The sequence below is a fragment of the Heteronotia binoei genome, chromosome 7, assembly GCF_032191835.1.
Source record: "Heteronotia binoei isolate CCM8104 ecotype False Entrance Well chromosome 7, APGP_CSIRO_Hbin_v1, whole genome shotgun sequence".
Taxonomy (NCBI): domain Eukaryota; kingdom Metazoa; phylum Chordata; class Lepidosauria; order Squamata; family Gekkonidae; genus Heteronotia; species Heteronotia binoei.
The window spans coordinates 89,049,686-89,067,159 of NC_083229.1; the positions used below are offsets into that span (position 1 = coordinate 89,049,686).

General features: G+C 41.2%; 1 protein-coding gene across 2 annotated transcripts; it reads left to right on the plus strand.

Moving 5' to 3' along the window:
- The first annotated feature begins 8,755 nt into the window (after positions 1-8,755).
- On the plus strand, positions 8,756-15,975 carry TUBB6 (tubulin beta 6 class V). Of its 2 annotated transcripts, XM_060244030.1 has the most exons (4): positions 8,756-8,956; positions 9,957-10,065; positions 13,321-13,431; positions 14,569-15,975. In XM_060244030.1, the coding sequence occupies exons 1-4, from the start codon at positions 8,900-8,902 to the stop codon at positions 15,630-15,632; spliced, it is 1,341 nt and encodes a 446-aa protein (XP_060100013.1). In that variant the 5' UTR covers positions 8,756-8,899; the 3' UTR covers positions 15,633-15,975. The 2 variants fall into 2 exon arrangements, with proteins under 2 accessions (XP_060100013.1, XP_060100014.1); XM_060244031.1 differs by lacking the exon at positions 13,321-13,431 and having other exon boundaries at positions 8,785-8,956.
- Positions 15,976-17,474: the final 1,499 nt, after the last annotated feature.

Sequence of the window (17,474 nt, forward strand, 5' to 3'; positions counted from 1 at the left end):
GATGCTAGGAAAAACAGAAGGCAAAACAAGAAGGGGACGGCAAAAGATGAGATGGCTGGACAGCGTTACTGACACGAATTTGAGCAGACTTTGGAGGATGGTGGAAGACAGGAGGGCGTGGTGTGACTTTGTCCATGGGGTCACAAAGAGTCGGACTCGACTGTGCGACTGAACAACAACAAAAGTGTTAGACTATTTGTTTTCTCACAATGTGGTTCCTAAAAAATTGGTTCATATGAACCTGTTTAATATCTGACATTTAAAAGGTTGTATGAAATGTTCCAAAAGCAAAATTGTTTGGAAGTTGATTGTTTTCAAGATGTTGCTATTGGCCCACTTTTTAATGCAACATAATTTATTCCATTTAAACTTTAATTTTTCTTTACATACATAAACAACCATAAATGAAATTAAATTTTATCATGTAATGTTGTAACATACATCAAAATATTAACACATAATACAATTAAAATAAATCAACTTCTCATACAAAGAATTTTTTATATGCAATCATTTCGTAACGAATAATTGATGACTGGAAGTTCTTACAACTTTCTTTTTATATTGTAGAGAACTTTAATGCAACATAATTGAGACGTATTTTTGTATGACATTCTATGCATCTTATATGTTCAGTATCTTATCACAAAGTTGTGCAATACAGCTATGTTCTTGTTTTGTGTGTATGTGCACATACACATGCTCACACACACACAGTAATAAACCCATATATATATAAAACCTCCTTCAAATAAGCAGATGACTCCAGCAATTGTGGGGGATGTCTAGGTGCCTGCCCTGCTGCCACCTTCAGCACTTCCTGTGTTTTGTAATTACCATAGATTTGTGATAAGATGAACTGCAATGGGCAAAATTCTTCTCTGCAATTTTAAAGGTACAAGAGTTCCCTTCGGCTCTGGAACTTGTATCTATAATGATCTGATAGTACTTCCACAATACTGGTGGAGGTTTGTTGAGAAAATTCTTGCTCTGTCTCTTCTGAAGTTTGAAAGAGAGAGATGACCAGACTGGAGAAGAGCATGCCTACTTATGTCTTCTTTGGAACAACCAGACTGAGAGGGTTTATCTGTACTCCATTCTGCTTTAATGACTGTGAGGAAATGTATGATACCCCCTAATTTTTTTATAATATAGTGGGTTCCATGCAATGATGAGGAGAGGTGGTAGTGATCATGGCTCTTAGATACAGCATAGTATAGCGCTGCACTCAAAAAATTGAAGACTGGGCCAACGGGGCCAACTATATATACACTCAGAGTTCCTGTGCTGACCTGCTATTGGACCATTCAAACCAGCAGGTGGCTCGTGATTGGAGCAGGGCAGCAGGGATTTGGATCCTGTTGCCTATTGTTCCTGAGTCTCCAAGCTCAGTCCTACAGGCTCCAATGAGCCAGGCAAGAACTCCATATAATAGTCACATTTTAGATCACATATACAACATCTTTCTTTTTCAACGATAGGGGAAAGGAAAAACAGTAGCACAATAATCTCTGCTGAAATGGCAGTGGATACATTACAGAAATGAGTGCAGCTTTAAAAGTTAAACAGATGATCTTACTACAGAGTCAAAACTCTGGAAACGCAGTCTGGGTAACCTTGAATCTGTCATTCTCTCTCAGCCTAACCTAACCTACCTGACAAAGTTGTCGTGTGAGGATAAAATGGAGGAGGAGAAAATGAGGTAAGCTGCACCAAAATAAATAAATAATACAAATTGCAATTCTTAGTTCAGCCCTTTAGTGTTAGTAAGGGGCAGCAAGTCTACAAGTGCTGTTGATAGCTTTTCTTCACCAGCCTTTAAAAATTCTACCAGGAAACCGGATTGCTCTATGGAGCAATACCACACTGAGAATAAACCAATTTCCTGAAACACAGGAAAGGCCTTAACACAGCAAATCTCATGAGCAATTACATCTGGAAGACCTGCTGTTTTGTTTTTCCACCCAGTAGTTAAATAATGTTTTCCATGGGATTCTCCCCCCTACCCCCACCAATGCACTGACTGCTTGAAATGGCTGAGTATTTCTTTGGTACTATACTAGTACACTCCTTAACCTTTGTGTAACATTGATTTAGCTCCTTGTCCTGATTCTGTATGCCTAATTATTTTATATTTAAAATATATATTACAAAGCTCTTTATGATTATACACACAAAGGATCGTGTCTTCTGATGTGAAGCTATATACCAAATTCTCTCCTTCTAACAGGGTCTCATAGCCATCCTCTCACTCTCAAGGATATAAACTTTGACAGGCCAGACAGACTCTGGCCTTGTTGTGACTTATTTCTTGGTGCTTATTTTTTTTTATTTATATCATACTTTTTGCCCTGACTGGGGATTCAAAGCAATTTTTCACATAATTTTCTCTACTTAATCCTGCAGCAGCCTTGTGACGGTAGGTTAGTAGGGTTGCCAGGTCTGACTCAGGAAATATCTGGGGACTTTGGGGGTGAGCCAGGAACAAGGTTGTGACAAACATGACTGAACTCTGAAGCCATCACATTTTAAAAAACCATGCTCCTCTTAAATGCCTTCCCTTTGTTGGAAATAATGGAGGATGGGGTTACCTTCTTTCAGGGCTCATAGAATGGGTCCTTCTGGAAGGAATGAGGCAGGCACCCATTTCTGAGGCCATCTGGTGAGACTGTGAAAAAGAATAACTATTTAAAAGACATTATTGGATAGCTTTAATAGGCTCTGGCTTCACTGTTTGAATTGTATATTTAATTACCTGTTTTAATTAATTTAATATTGTTTTAGTTCATCCATATAATTTGTAATTTGTATATATGTTCATCCATATCTTTACACTATTTTAATCTATTATCACATGCCCTAGGTCCTCCTGACTACATAAGGGAAAAGGCTGGGTATGCTTGTGCTCTAAATAAATACATTAATTTCTCATGTATGCTTTTTGGGCTTGGGACTATTTTATTTTATTACATTTGCTTGTAGGCCAGCATACGCGGTACATCCCGATCTTGTCCTTTGAAGAATCCTTTGAAATAACCCTGTAACATAATATGTAATATGTAACATTAGTAGAAAGAAGCTATCTATTTTGATTGATTCATTTTAACTTTAAAATGCTGAATATAAATCATGATATGTGTTCTATGACTTCCAGTCACTGCTTTTAGTTATACTTGTATTGGATTGACGTACTTTTCATATATGTATATGTGGCAGAACTGTAATAGTGTACGCTTTTCTTTCTTTTATCCTTTTACCCCTTTCCCTATTTTTGTTAAAAATAAAATATTTAAAACAAACAATCCTTTGAGGTGGGCTAGGCTGGCTTTGACTTGGATGGTCCAGGCAAGCCTGATCTCATCTAGGGTTGCCAGCCTCCACATGGGGCCTGGAGAGCTCCCACTTTTACAACTGATCTCCAGATGGCAGAGATCAGCTCTCTTGGAGAAAATGGCTGCATTAAGGGTGGACCATGCAGGGCCGGGCCCTGTCACTAGGCAAACTTAGGCGCCCCCATGTGACTTCGTGATGTTATCAGTGGGGGGAGGTGGTGGCAGACGTTAGTCTTGCCTAGGGTGTCAGACAGTCTAGGGCCAGCCCTGACTCTATGGCATCGTACCATGCTGAGGCCCCTCCTCTCTCCAAACCCTGCCCTCTCCCAGATCCACCCAAAAAGTCTCCAGGTATTTTCCAACACAGACTTGGCAACCCTAATCTCATCAGATCTTGGATGTTACACAGGGTCAGCTGCAACTTGATGGTACTTTCCACTACCACCAGGTTAGGGAGAAAACCCATAAGTGGCCCAAAGAGCCAAGGAAATTACCATGTAAAGGCTGTCTTTAACCCACAGTGTGGGAAACACAGGTTTAAATCCTTGGAGACATACAGACTTTTTGTCTCTAGGGGTTTAAACCTTTGTTTCCCACGATACCGGCCTAGAACAGCCTTTACATGGTAATTTCCTTGGGAATTAAAGCACTTTACATATATTGGCTCAATCCAACCAAAGTGGAAAATTGCAGCCAATTTATGGCAACCCTGTAGGGTTTTCAAGGCAGGAGACTAACAGAGGTGGTTTGCCATTGCCTGCCTTTGCATAGCAACTCTGGAATTCCTTGGTGGTCTCCAATTCAACTACAAACCAGTGCTGACCCTGCTTTGCTTGCAAGATCTGGCAAGATCAAGGTAGCCTGGACCAACCAGGTCAGGGCCCAATCAAAATTAAGCAATTTTAAACATTATTTTAAATTTATTTCCAAAGGGGAATTAAGCACATTATTAAACTGTCCCATTTACAATGTGTGTGTGTGCATAAAGCACAGTCAAGTCACAGTCAACTTATGGCAACCACAGCAAGGGGCTTTCAAGGCAAGTGAGAAGCAGAAGTGGTTTGCTATTGCTTTCCTCTGCAGCCTTCCTCAGTGGTTTCCCTTCCATGTACCGATACTGCTTAGCTTCTGAGATCTGACGAAATCAGGCTCTGCCATGCTGCCTCCCCCTCCCCACCCCATTTAAAGTAGTGAAATCTAAAAATGGCTTGTGCTCTTGGAGTTTTTGAAATTATCTCTTTATTCCGTGGCACAAAGAGGTAAAGCTGCAGTACTGCAGTTGGAGCCCTCTGCTCTCACGACCTGAGTTCAATCCTGGCGGAAACTGGGTTCAGGTAGCCGGTTCAAGGTTGACTCAGCCTTCCATCCTTCTGAGGTCGGTAAAATGAGTACCCAGTTTGCTGGGGGGAAAGTGTAGATGACTGGGGAAGGCAATGGCAAACTACCCCATAAAAAGTCTACTGTGAAAACGTTGTGAAAGCAACGTCACCACAGAGTTGGAAATGACTGGTGCTTGCACAGGGCACTACCTTTACCTTTATACATGTATACAGTTGAAACATTTCAGGAGCACACACGCACAGGTAGGCAGTTCAAGCCCCAAAGCAATGGGAGTTCTGTCTGTTCCTTCCAAATGTAAACAAACTTGCTGTCATCCCAGTACAAACTGTTGCTTTCGGTTCTTCTCCTCACCCTCTTCCAGGCAAGGCTGTTCCAGCCCCCACCTACCCTAGCAGGTGGGCATGACTCAGATTCCAGCCCCTTGGAGCAGTCAGCTGCCCATTAGGGTCCACTCAGCTGCCACCATTTTAAAACCTCAAGGGTTTCAAGCAATGTACATAGCAATGTGACTCATGACAATTTTATGAAACAACACTGTCTATTCTAAAAGGAACAATCTGGAGATACTAAAAAAGTTATTTGCATGATAATTTACTCAAGACTGGTATAAACTAAATACACCACTACTTGTTAATTTAACTTTTTATTCATATCAGACATTACAACAGGGCTATGTAGAATATTTACACTAGAATAAAATAGTCCAAGCAATTCATTATGGACTTAAACAACCGTCGAATGACCAGAGAAATTGTTGAGTTGCAAGATGTTGCAGCACTCGGAATATGCCCCACCCCCCAAACTTAGCAGGAAAGTTGGCTTCTAGTCTTATTGCATATGCTAAATTAATTTAGTCCTTACATCTATATTCTCACCAAGATGGCCTATACATCCCCTTTATTTTAATTTGGAAGAATAGTGATTGTAATGCAATTAATATTAGAATATAATGTCATTTAGAATGGAAGAATTGAATGTATTTCTCTGGTCTGGTGACAGAGGAGACATAACACAAAACAACCAATCAAATCATATTTCTCTGGTCTGGGGACAGGGGAGATAAATCTACACACACAGCCAATCATCTCACTTCAAATAATAAGATGCTGTAAGGTTGCCTCCATGCTTGAGAGGAGACAGATGGAACATAATGTCAGAACTGGAGACTGATGTATCCTTAATTGCACTCAGGGGTAGAATTCTAGCAGGAGCTCCTTTGCATATTAGGTAGGGTTGCCAAGTCCAATTCAAGAAATATCTAGGGACTTTGGGGTGGAGTCAGGAGACATTAGGGGTGGAACCAAGATCAAGGCTGTGACAAGCATAATTGAACTCCAAAGGGAGTTCTGGCCATCACATCTAAAGGGACGGCACACCTTTTCAATTCCTTTCTTCCATAGGAAATAATGAAGGATAGGGGCACCTTCTTTTGGGGCTCATAGAATCGGACCTCCTAGTCCAATCGTTTTGAAACTTGGTGGGTATTTTGGGGAGAGGCCCTAGATGCTATACTAAAAATTTGGTGCCTCTACCCCAAAAAACAGCCCTCCCCAGAGCCCCAGATACCCGCGGATCAATTCTCCATGATTTTCTATGGGAATAAATCTCCATAGGGAATAACAGAGTTTCCAGCAGACATTTCCCTCCCCTCCCCCCGCTTTCTGATGACCCTAAAACGGGGGGAGGGCCTCCAAACCGGGGGATCCCCTGCCCCCACCTAGGGATTGGCAACCCTAATATTAGGCCACACACCCCTGATGTAGCCAATCCCCCAAGAGCTTACAAAAAAGAGCCTTGAAAGCAATTTGAACATATGAAGCTGCCTTATACTGAATCAGACCCTTGGTCCATCAAAATCAGTATTGTCTTCTCAGACTGGCAGCGGCTCTCCAGGGTCTCAAGCTGAGGTTTTCCACACCAATTTGCCTGGACCCTTTTCTGGAGATGCCAGGGATTGAACCTGGGACCTTCTGCTTCCCAAGCAGATGCTCTACCACTGAGCCACCGTCCCTCCCCATTGAGGACTGGCTACATCAGATTCATTCATGTCCCTCATAAATCAATCCTGACTGAGGTACTGCCCTATAAACAAATGAGATCAACAACTGCCCATTCATGTGTACTCTGTTGTTGCCACCACCTTGTAGAATGCTCTGCTTGAGAAGGTCAGGAAGGCCCCAACATTTCTGGCATTCCCAAAACTGTCTAAAATAGAATTCTTCATGCTGCTATACTTAAAAAGGCAACAGGACTTTGATTATACAATGGTGCAAGAAGATGATTTAATAAAGGAGACTGGACTGTGGAATATACTAATTTGTATAACATATATTATCTTTTTTTGCCATCTTGCTCTCACTATGTTGTGATCTGCCTGGGCAATTCCATTTTCAGTATTGTTAACATATTATGCCTATTACTTATACTTTGTTTTCAGATGTCTGTAATTCTAGTTCTATTACTTAATTAACTAACTAATTAATTAATTCCATTTTTAGCCCGCTCTCTCCCAAAACTGGCTCAGAGAAGGTAACAACAATTCAAACTATATAACAAAACCTTCTAAAATACAACATAAGTTAATAAATAGCAATTAAATCTTTAAAACAAAAGTAATTTACAATTTAAGATGGCATACTCAAATGGAGAGACAGTATCAAACATCTGGATAAAGGAAGAAAGGAGGAGAAGCCGGGGGTGGGTGGGGGGGCAAAACTTGCTGCACCTATCAGCTAGGTGCCTGATATGGCCCTCAACCATAGGTTTGAGGGCAGACAATAGTATTCTATTTATTTATCAGAAATATTATTCTGTTGATTGCATTGACCTTCATTGTGTGCAATCCACCCTGAGTATCAATGAGAAAGAGGGACTACAAATAACATAAATATTAAAAAATAACACAATAAAATACATCTTATAAATGGGAACTGAAAGTGCCTAACTTTTGACTGGTTTATTTTATATCCCTGAATTATCACATTGAAGAAAAACAAGCATTCATCACTTATTCCTGAAAACAATTATTGAATGTTTAAAATGAAGCAGCATTGTTAACTAGTCAATTTCTCCTAATGTACTTAGTCACAGCTCTTTTCCAATACAAATTGTTTTTATTAAAATTTTACTGATTGAATTTTAAAGACTTACACCAGAGATCTAGTGCTGATTTTGTATACATTCTGCTGACACTGAGGCATCATTATTGGTCTTGGTTCTCTATTCTTGCTGAGTCTGAACATATGCTGTATTATGCCCCTTGATGAACTGCAGCAGAGTTAACACGATTCTGCCTTTTCTATATACAGAGAAAGCTCTTACAGGCAGAAGAGCTTTGTGTCTGCCTAAGAACTAATGCACTGGTCTCACAGGAACATAAAGCTATGGCTGCACTACCACACATCTGCAGGTCATCTCAGATGTGCACTGATGTTAGATTGCCAGATTCCCCCTTGCCAATGGCAGGGGGTGGGGTACGATCACCAGCTCCAGTTGGGAAACTCCTGGAGATTTGGGGGGAAATCTAGAGAGAACAAGGACTTCAATGGGGTACAATGTCATAGAGTCCACCCTTCAGACTATCAATTTTCTCCAGAGGAACTGATCTCTGTAGCCTGGAGATGAGCTGTAATTCCAAGGGATCCCCAGATCTCACCTGGAGGCTGGCATCTCTAAATGTGTTGCGATTTATGTCTGAGTAAGCATACAGGGGATTGGATTGAACCCTGTTTCAACCCTTCATCCCCCTTCCTCTTCCATTAAATCTTCAAAGTGTACCACTGAATTGTACTACCTGGCTATGATACCAACTACCCAACTTGTTAACTGCATTTTATAAAACTGCTAGCACACAATTTAGAAAAATATTAGTGTTCAGGAACAAACACTTGCTGCTGTTCAGAGAAGAGACTGTATCTGGCAACTATAATAACACAGAAACTAGTGCTCTCCAAATGTTAAAAAGGGGTTTTGAGTCAATGAGTTGGAATGCCATTCACACAAGAGGCAGGGCCCCAGGAAGGCTGGGCAGAGCCAGCTGCTGCTCTCCCCCACCCTTGTTCTTGTCATTCTTCTGCGAAGTTGCAGAGTGAGCAGAGCAGGGAGAGTGAATCACAGCTCAGGAGCCAATAAAACGTTCATTGAAGCACAGACGCGGCACACTGCTGAACTCTACAAAGAGGCAGGAAGAGAGACAGACTTGGGCTTGTGCAAGTACCAGTAGCACCATGAGGGAAATAGTTCACATCCAGGCTGGTCAATGTGGAAACCAAATTGGAACAAAGGTAAGGGGAAATCCTCTTCAGCCACTATTATTACTGTTGTTGTTACTACTACTTCTACCTAAGGCAGTTCCAGCTGTAAAGCCTGGTAATTTAGTACAAGTGTAGGATGCTGCCTTTGATGTTAAGTGTACCCAGCATTCTCTCAAGTATCTGTGTGAAAGAAAAATGGGAAAACGCGAATGTCTTTGGAGAGGCATCTCTAACGGATGAAGTGGGCATGCACACGAAAATTTATACCCAGAGTTAAACTTTGTTAGTCTGAAAGGCTTTCCACTGGACTCAAACTTCGTCCTGCTGCTTCAGACCAACACGACTACCCACCTGAATCCTTAGTACAGTAATTCAATAAAAGTTATACAAAGAGTCCGTATAAAAAGGGCGAAAAGTGTTCTTTTGGGGGGAGGTTGGGTGGATACCAAAGTCTGATTCTTCCAATGCTTGTGTATTCTCAAGCTACGGAACTGGGAAAGCACCAAACTGGAACGAAACGGTCCGTCTCTTTCACGTTGACCATAAAAGGCTTTGGAAAAACTGAAACGGGACCGAGGGGAGGATGATAGTGGGAGAAACTACTGTAGCAGCAACCGGGGCAAAAAGAATCCAAAATAGAATGGCAGTTGACGCTCTCCACCGTTTTCTTTTCTATTTGAAATCCCTGATGTATTTAAACTTTTTGGACTCCTTTCCCAGTAACCCTGCCCCACCCTTCCCTTCTTCTTCTCTGTGCCAACCGGGGCCTGGGAGGGGCTGCGAGGAGCAGCCAGCAGCTCCCAAGAACGCCAAGAATCCGGCAGCTGTTGCTGGGACGCCTGCCTGCAAAGCCTCGCTCTGCCCGGCGGGGTGGGGTGGGGTGTGGGGTGACCTGTCAATTAGGACAGTGAGCGGGACAGGAGAGCGGGGGAGACACTGCTGGAGTGGAGGTGGGGGGGGGCTCCAGTGGGAAGAAGGCGCCATCTGGCTGAGCGTCTCTCGCTTTGTCTTTCCCTTTCGCGCCTCCAAGTTTTGGGAGGTGATCAGCGACGAGCACGGCATTGATCCCTCGGGCGGCTACGTCGGGGACTCGCCGCTGCAGCTGGAGAGGATCAACGTCTACTACAATGAATCATCCTGTAAGTTGTGGCTACCGGGGGGTGGAGGTGGGGAAGCACGATACAGGAAAGCCAAGCGCTTGCTCCCAGCCTCCTGCATAAACTTGATTCGACGTGCGTTTGTTTCATTTCGGATTCAGCCAGCCGGCCGCTGCAGTCACAGGCTTCCAGTTCAATAACACTAGAGTCGTCCACTTCAAAAGGCTAAACAGCGTTTCTCAGAGCACAAGGTTTCTAGAACTGGGGTTCGCTTCCGGTGACGCGAACTCTGACTCAGGAAAGCTTCTGCAGCCGCAAAACTTTTAAAAGGTGCCCCCGCCGGACTCCTGCTCGATGTTGCTGCTGCTGCAGCAGACTCACTTGTGGAATGCTGCTGGTTAACTTTCAGGGAAATAATAGGGAGGCGGCTTAAAAACGAGGGCAGGGTGTGAGCTATATGCAAGTTTATCCCAAATGATCTCTTTTAGCATATCAAGCAACAGCAACAAAAAAAAAGAGAGCCTTTCTACTTGTTTCGTCCTGGGCAGCTTGTCTGCTATGTTAATAACCTCACCTGGCAATAATTTCAGCATGAACTGTGTGGCTCTAGAGCACAGCTGTGTGTGTTCTGTAGCTACAATCCCGACCATCGAAACTGGTGTTTAATGGTAATTCTTGCCGTTGTACACTGCTTTAGGCATATCGTCTTGCAGTCCTTCCAATAATCCTGTAAAATAGGTATTATTAAAATCATCTGCCTATTGCCCATGAGGCTGAGAGAGAGAGGCTTGCCTAAGGCCGTCTCTCGAATTAATAGCAGAGCTGAGGACCTACCAGAGCGCAACTCATTCTGCTGTGGTCTAGCAACTATCTGGAGTTAATTCAGAGTCTTTAATGCCTCCCTTTTGTTTTGCTTAAGGCTGCGAGTTGGTTTAAGCACAAACTATGTGACATCTTGGAAGGGAAGAGCTGAGCTGCTCTCTGCATGGAAGTTTAATAAAATATGCAAAATATATTTCATGCAAAACTTGTGTGAAATATACTTGCAGCAGAATTCAGCTTTTCTTGGCTTTTTAAAAGACAAGCTGTTAGAACAGTTTTGTCTGGTTTTCAAAGTATAGGTGGCAAGCCTTTCTGAGTAAGAACAGTTTCTAGAGCTTCTTGCTTGAAAGGAAATAATAAGAACATAAGAGCAGCCATGCTGGATCAGACCAAAGGCCCATCAAGTCCAGCATTCTGTTCATGCAGTGGTCAACCAGCTGCCTCTAGGAAACCCACAAACAGAAAGACTGCATCATCTCACCTCCCCCCCAAAAAACCTGATTTTAAAAGGCACACTACCTGTGGTACTGAAGGGAGTAGATATCCATCATGATCAGTAGCCATGGATAGCCCAGTCCTCCATGAATTTGTCCACTTCACTTTTAAAGCCTTCCAAGTTGGCAGCATGACCACATCCTGTGGCAGTGAGTTGCACAAATTAACTTTGTGCCCCAGTGATAACTATGCTGCCTCCTTAGGAAGCAATGCCCCCTCAATTACAGAAGTATGGCATTGGCAGATGAATGTTGTTATTAGTATGGTAACTTCAGGGTGCTCTGTACCTGCTGATTTGTGTGGCTTTAATTTCTACATTGAAAAGCAATTTCAGATCTGAGCCTTGGCCTGCCTGGAGTAAGTAAGCCTTGTGAGCTAATGAACCTATCTCAGTTGAGCAGATTTCTGAGCTATTTCTCTTCTTGATGATCATATATCTCCTTTGGACAAAGCTCTAAAGTCTATTGGAAGTGGCCAACAGTGATTCACTATTAGCAGTTCCCAGAATACTGTGAACCATTGTTCCAACTCATCAGTATGAAATCCTTCCATTCTTTACAAATCTGAGAGGGTGCTAAGCTTTTGTCTTGGATGAATTCCAAATGAGGCAGTTAATGCTTTTTAGCCTTCAGGCTCCCAGCATTTTCTGGTGGGTGTTTCCATTCCTAGTTCTCAGTTGGATCTGCTGCAGTCAAAACAACAAAGAGTTCAAATTAAGGACTGACAGACTTCTCATGCCTTGCATGAATCAGAACCACGGTCAGGTGTGAATTGATTGTTCACTGCTATGTGCATCCCAAAAGAACATGGGGTTTGGACATCTCTCATTGCTGTGCTCTCTGTAAGAAGGTCCTTATTCTAGAATTCTGTGGCAGCCAGGAAGGCAGCAAAAGGCTCCCTCTTTTATTGCAGGGAGATAACAGTGGGAGTGTAAACAATTTACCTCTAACCTTAGGGTAACCCCTGCTGGGTCTTTCTCTTCCTTTCTCTTACAAACCCATCTGAATGCCAAATAGATCCACTGCTTTGGGATTGCTTGTACAAAAATAAAAATAAAAATCTGGTTACAATGTGTTCCCAAAGAAAAGAAAGATTGGGGGGGGGGGGGTCCAAGTAGTGCTGGGAAAGAAGGCAATATTCTTCTACAATTTGTATGTCGTATGAAGACTAGCTAGTACCAACATTTTTTAAAAAGTAATTGACAGGCAAAGATGAATGACTTGCATGAACAAGCAAACACATTTTACTTGAATAAGCAAATATGGATACCTACTGCAGGGTTTCAAGTTGGATGACAGACTATGGGAACTATCCTGAGAAGGTCTGCTGAGAAGGCAATCCCATTTAATTCTTAGTAAAAGTAGTTTTTATACTGTCTCCTGGATAGAGCAAATTTATGTTGAAACTTGTAATCTTTTTGTCAATGTCCTTTATTATGCTGATTTTCTTTTTTCTGTGTTCTCAGCACATTTTGTTTCCTGTGCATGTATGGTTCTTCTTTAGATTGTGAGTCTAGGAATTTTTGATTTTGCTTTAAAAATAGCATTTTGTGTGAATGGTTCTCACGCATGGCTTTAATGCACACAGCTAATTGCACAATAAGACATTTGTTATGGTATGCAAGGGAGGAATTTTGCGAAATATGGTATTGTCATATAGCTGGAAATAATTCTTTCACTATGATACTTAGCAGTCTATAATGAAATTGTGAATATAAACTACAGTTTTTATTAAGTCTTAGCTAATAAAGAAGAAGGGGGTAGGCCAGTGGCGAAGACAAGTTACACTTACTTATCCAAATGAATGATGGGTAGATTAGTTGCTCTTTGCCAGTGCCATCTAGGAATGAGCTAATATACACATATATTAAGCTACTTGAAACTGATAAAGTTATGAATATACTTGCATGTGATAGAAGTGCAGTAATCTGTCTTTATGGACTAAATCCCAAATAAAGGTGCATTTGATTTTTTCCTCTAGCTCAAAAGTATGTCCCCAGAGCAATCTTGGTGGATTTGGAACCAGGAACCATGGATAGTGTACGATCGGGCCCTTTTGGACAACTCTTTAGGCCTGACAATTTCATCTTTGGTATGTTGATAATTTTCTGTTACCATGACTTAAGTTTTCAAAGAAGATGTAATGAAAAGCATACCAGAAACAAAGCATGTGTACTCATGCTTACTGCTCATTTTGATGACTATATGTCTCTCTATACTATAGCTAAGTATGTTGCCCAAAGTTGCATTCTATAGTCTTTGGAAACCCATTTTTCCCCCCACAGGGAAATGACTATCACATTGTTGCATTGGTAAATTTGTACCAGAATCTCAGAAACAAGACAGAAAGAAGTATAAAGATATTCAAAGTAATGTGGTTCAGAGGTCACTTCAGTACTCATTGTGAGAGCTTTTCTTTCTTTTTATTGTTAAATTTAAAATTCAATTAGGAGTTATATAGGAAAATCCACACAATCTGGTTCCTGACCCTTAGCCCAGAAATATATGATTGACCTTAAATAACATGTATCTGAAGTTCTAAAAGTCTTATGTGATGACTTCAGTGCCTCGCACTGGTGAAGGAACAGTTCCTGTGGAACTTTCCCTCATGAAAAAATCACTGAAACTATCATACTGGACAAACTATGTTTTCAAGCCTTCTACAAAGGTATATATCTTTGTGGGATTGTGAAGGAGATGGGATGTATAGGCCAAAAAACAATCTTTTGATAATCTTTTGTCTAATTTAGTGGTATAGTGGTTAGTGTTGGATTGGGGAGACCCAGGTTTGAACCCCCACTTTGCTATGGCAACTTACTGTATGACTTTGTACCAAGCACACAGTCTCAACCCACCCTACCTCAGACGGCCATTGTGAGCATAAAATGGAGGCTTGGAGGTTCTCCCCATTGGGGAGAAAGGATATAAATGAAGGCTGCGTATATACAACTGGGGTGGTGAAGTCATCATATGTGGATATTAGTCTTAGAGATGTATGCATTATTTATTTATTATTAGGTTTTATTTTATCATTCCTCAAGGAGCTCACTTGAAGTGGTATATATGGTGCCCCTCCTACATCTAATTCTCATGACAACACTGTGAGGGAAGTTAGACACAGAGAGAGAGAGTGGCTGGCCAAAATGTTAGCAATTTAAAAGTGACATAGGCGCTAATATTTGAAAACTGTAAGTAAATCTATTAATGCCTCTCCTTTTTGTTATCTTAGGGCAAACTGGTGCTGGAAATAACTGGGCCAAAGGACACTATACAGAAGGAGCAGAGCTAGTAGATTCAGTTCTTGATATAGTAAGGAAAGAATGTGAACACTGTGATTGCTTGCAAGGATTTCAGCTCACTCATTCTCTTGGAGGAGGAACAGGTTCTGGGATGGGGACTCTGCTGATCAGCAAAATCCGAGAGGAATATCCTGATAGGATAATGAATACCTTTAGTGTCATGCCGTCTCCTAAAGTCTCTGACACTGTGGTGGAACCATATAATGCCACACTTTCAGTCCATCAACTAGTTGAAAACACAGATGAAACTTACTGTATTGATAACGAGGCACTGTATGATATTTGCTTCCGCACCCTGAAGCTTACAACCCCAACATACGGAGATTTGAACCACCTGGTGTCTGCCACAATGAGTGGGGTAACTACATCACTACGCTTTCCAGGCCAGCTAAATGCAGATCTTCGTAAGCTAGCGGTAAATATGGTTCCTTTCCCACGTCTACACTTTTTTATGCCAGGATTTGCCCCTTTGACAGCTAGAGGAAGCCAGCAATACCGAGCCCTCACTGTTCCAGAGCTCACACAACAGATGTTTGATGCCAAAAACATGATGGCAGCTTGTGATCCAAGACATGGACGATATCTGACAGTTGCTACAGTCTTCCGAGGCCCTATGTCCATGAAAGAGGTTGATGAGCAGATGTTGGCCATACAAAACAAGAATAGCAGCTACTTTGTGGAATGGATCCCAAATAATGTAAAAGTGGCAGTTTGTGATATAGCACCCCGTGGCCTCAAGATGGCTTCTACCTTCATTGGTAACAGCACAGCTATTCAAGAGCTCTTCAAAAGAATCTCTGAGCAATTCTCTGCCATGTTCCGGAGAAAAGCTTTTCTTCACTGGTTTACAGGAGAAGGAATGGATGAGATGGAATTTACAGAAGCAGAAAGCAACATGAATGACCTGGTGTCAGAATACCAGCAGTACCAAGAAGCTACTGCAAATGACGGGGAAGAAACATTTGAAGATGATGAAGAAGAAATTAATGAATAGTCTTTCATCCAATCCCAACATTCCCAAGTCCAGTTCTGCCTTTTTCCATGACAGTAAATATATAGAGCTTATCTTATCTTTCAAAGCTTTAATACCTTTTCGGCCTCTATTTATTGACTTTGGGATGGATGTGACTGTTCCTTACTAGATGGTAACCTAAGATTCTGCTCTGGTTGATCCAGTAATTTATTCTCTTGGGGAGAGAACTTTGGCTTATTGTCAATGCAGATATCACTAGATGTGTTCAAACAAATAATTTCACCTGTGTCCGAGGACTGAATGGACAGCAAAAATGAATTAGAAATAGGGCTATTGTGGCTTTTCCTCAAACTGTGAACCAGAACCAGAAAAAAAAATTAATTGAGGCTGTGATCTTATGGACAGTTATTGGAAGGTCAGTGTTACTGAGATTAGTGGGACTTTCTAGTAACTATAGTGAGAATTGCTGTGTTGAGTCTTTTGTGTGCTATTCTGTATTGACTATACAGTGGTGAGTTGCTGGTAACAATCTCTGTTAATAAAAACAATGGAAAAAAGTCTCATATTTTGTATATTAGATGTTTGTGAATCAGTGCTTGACATGTTGGTGAAAGGTAGTAAGTAATCTTTGTTATGACTTTTGCTGGTAGCTAAGAAGATTGAGCATGCCCAAATAATTGTCCTTCATTTTAAAATGTTCACTTCTGGCTCACCCCATTCTGCATTAAATATATCAGGACTTTTGCACTGGAGTTAGTTCAGGGCATTGCACACTACTTTTCTGGAATGATCTTTGGCTTATTCAGAACTCATCAGTAAGGTCACATGGCCTGATGCACAAGATAGAGCCAAATTCTTTCTCTGCCGTAATTTTGAATAGAACGGGTTTATGTAGTTCACTTCCACGCTTCTTGGAGGCAAATTCTTCTCATATACTCTACTGAGGTTCAATCAAGATTGCATTCTAACTGAAAATAACAAAATTTCAACATTGTAAGTCAATTCTGATCCTTAGTCTTTAATAAGCATGTTTTTTACCCTGCAGGAATTTAGGGAGTTCTTCCCACACCATTATTTATAACTGTAACAAAGCTGGGCCTTTAACATAGCTTTTAAAATATAGACTTATATTAGCTGCAGCTTCCTTAACTTCTAAAATACATTACATTTTAACTTTTTTTTTCAGGACTTAATATTCTTTTTGCTATTTAGGGACTCTAAGAGATTGGATTTATGACATTTCCAGTTATAGCTGAGGCCTAAAATATTCTCAAAGACTCAAATATGTTGCTTTAAATTAACATGTAGCCCTTTAAACTTTTAGTCTTCAATTAATAGCAGGAATGGTGTGCTTCAGGCTCACTACCCTAATTTCTGCCCATACAGCCCTTTTAGCTGTAATCTGACTTTACTCAACAGAGCCCTAAACTGACTGCTTCTCCTATGAACAAGCAACAGCTTGCCAACGATCTTATGAAACACTGGAGAAATTACAAGCTCTGGCAAGTTAAATAGATTTATTTGGTTAGCTTGCTACACCTAGGGCAGCAAAAAGAAGTGACCATACACTGAAAACTGGAGTGTAAACTCTGGGAAATGCATAAGATGCGAAACCATTCTTGGGCACACCTAAGAGATACGTTCTCAAGTTTCAGGAGTGAGTATCTCCAACAGTTTCTAAAGTGAGTGTTAACTTTATCTCCAACAGCTTCTAAAACAGTAGCAATGTTCTTAACATAGCATTGTAAAGCATATTTTAATAGCCACCTATTTTGGAACAGGATTTTCTCTGTGTACTGTGTGTTGATAAAAGCTGTCACAATGAAGATGGCTCAGTGAATTGTCAGCTTTGATGAAACAATT

Bases quoted from the DNA above. Each gene is read 5' to 3' on its own strand.
- TUBB6 (XM_060244030.1), top strand. From the start codon at position 8,900: ATGAGGGAAATAGTTCACATCCAGGCTGGTCAATGTGGAAACCAAATT. The intron at 10,066-13,320 runs GTAAGTTGTGGC...TTTTTCCTCTAG, and splicing joins CTACTACAATGAATCATCCT to CTCAAAAGTATGTCCCCAGA. The intron at 13,432-14,568 runs GTATGTTGATAA...TTGTTATCTTAG, and splicing joins GCCTGACAATTTCATCTTTG to GGCAAACTGGTGCTGGAAAT.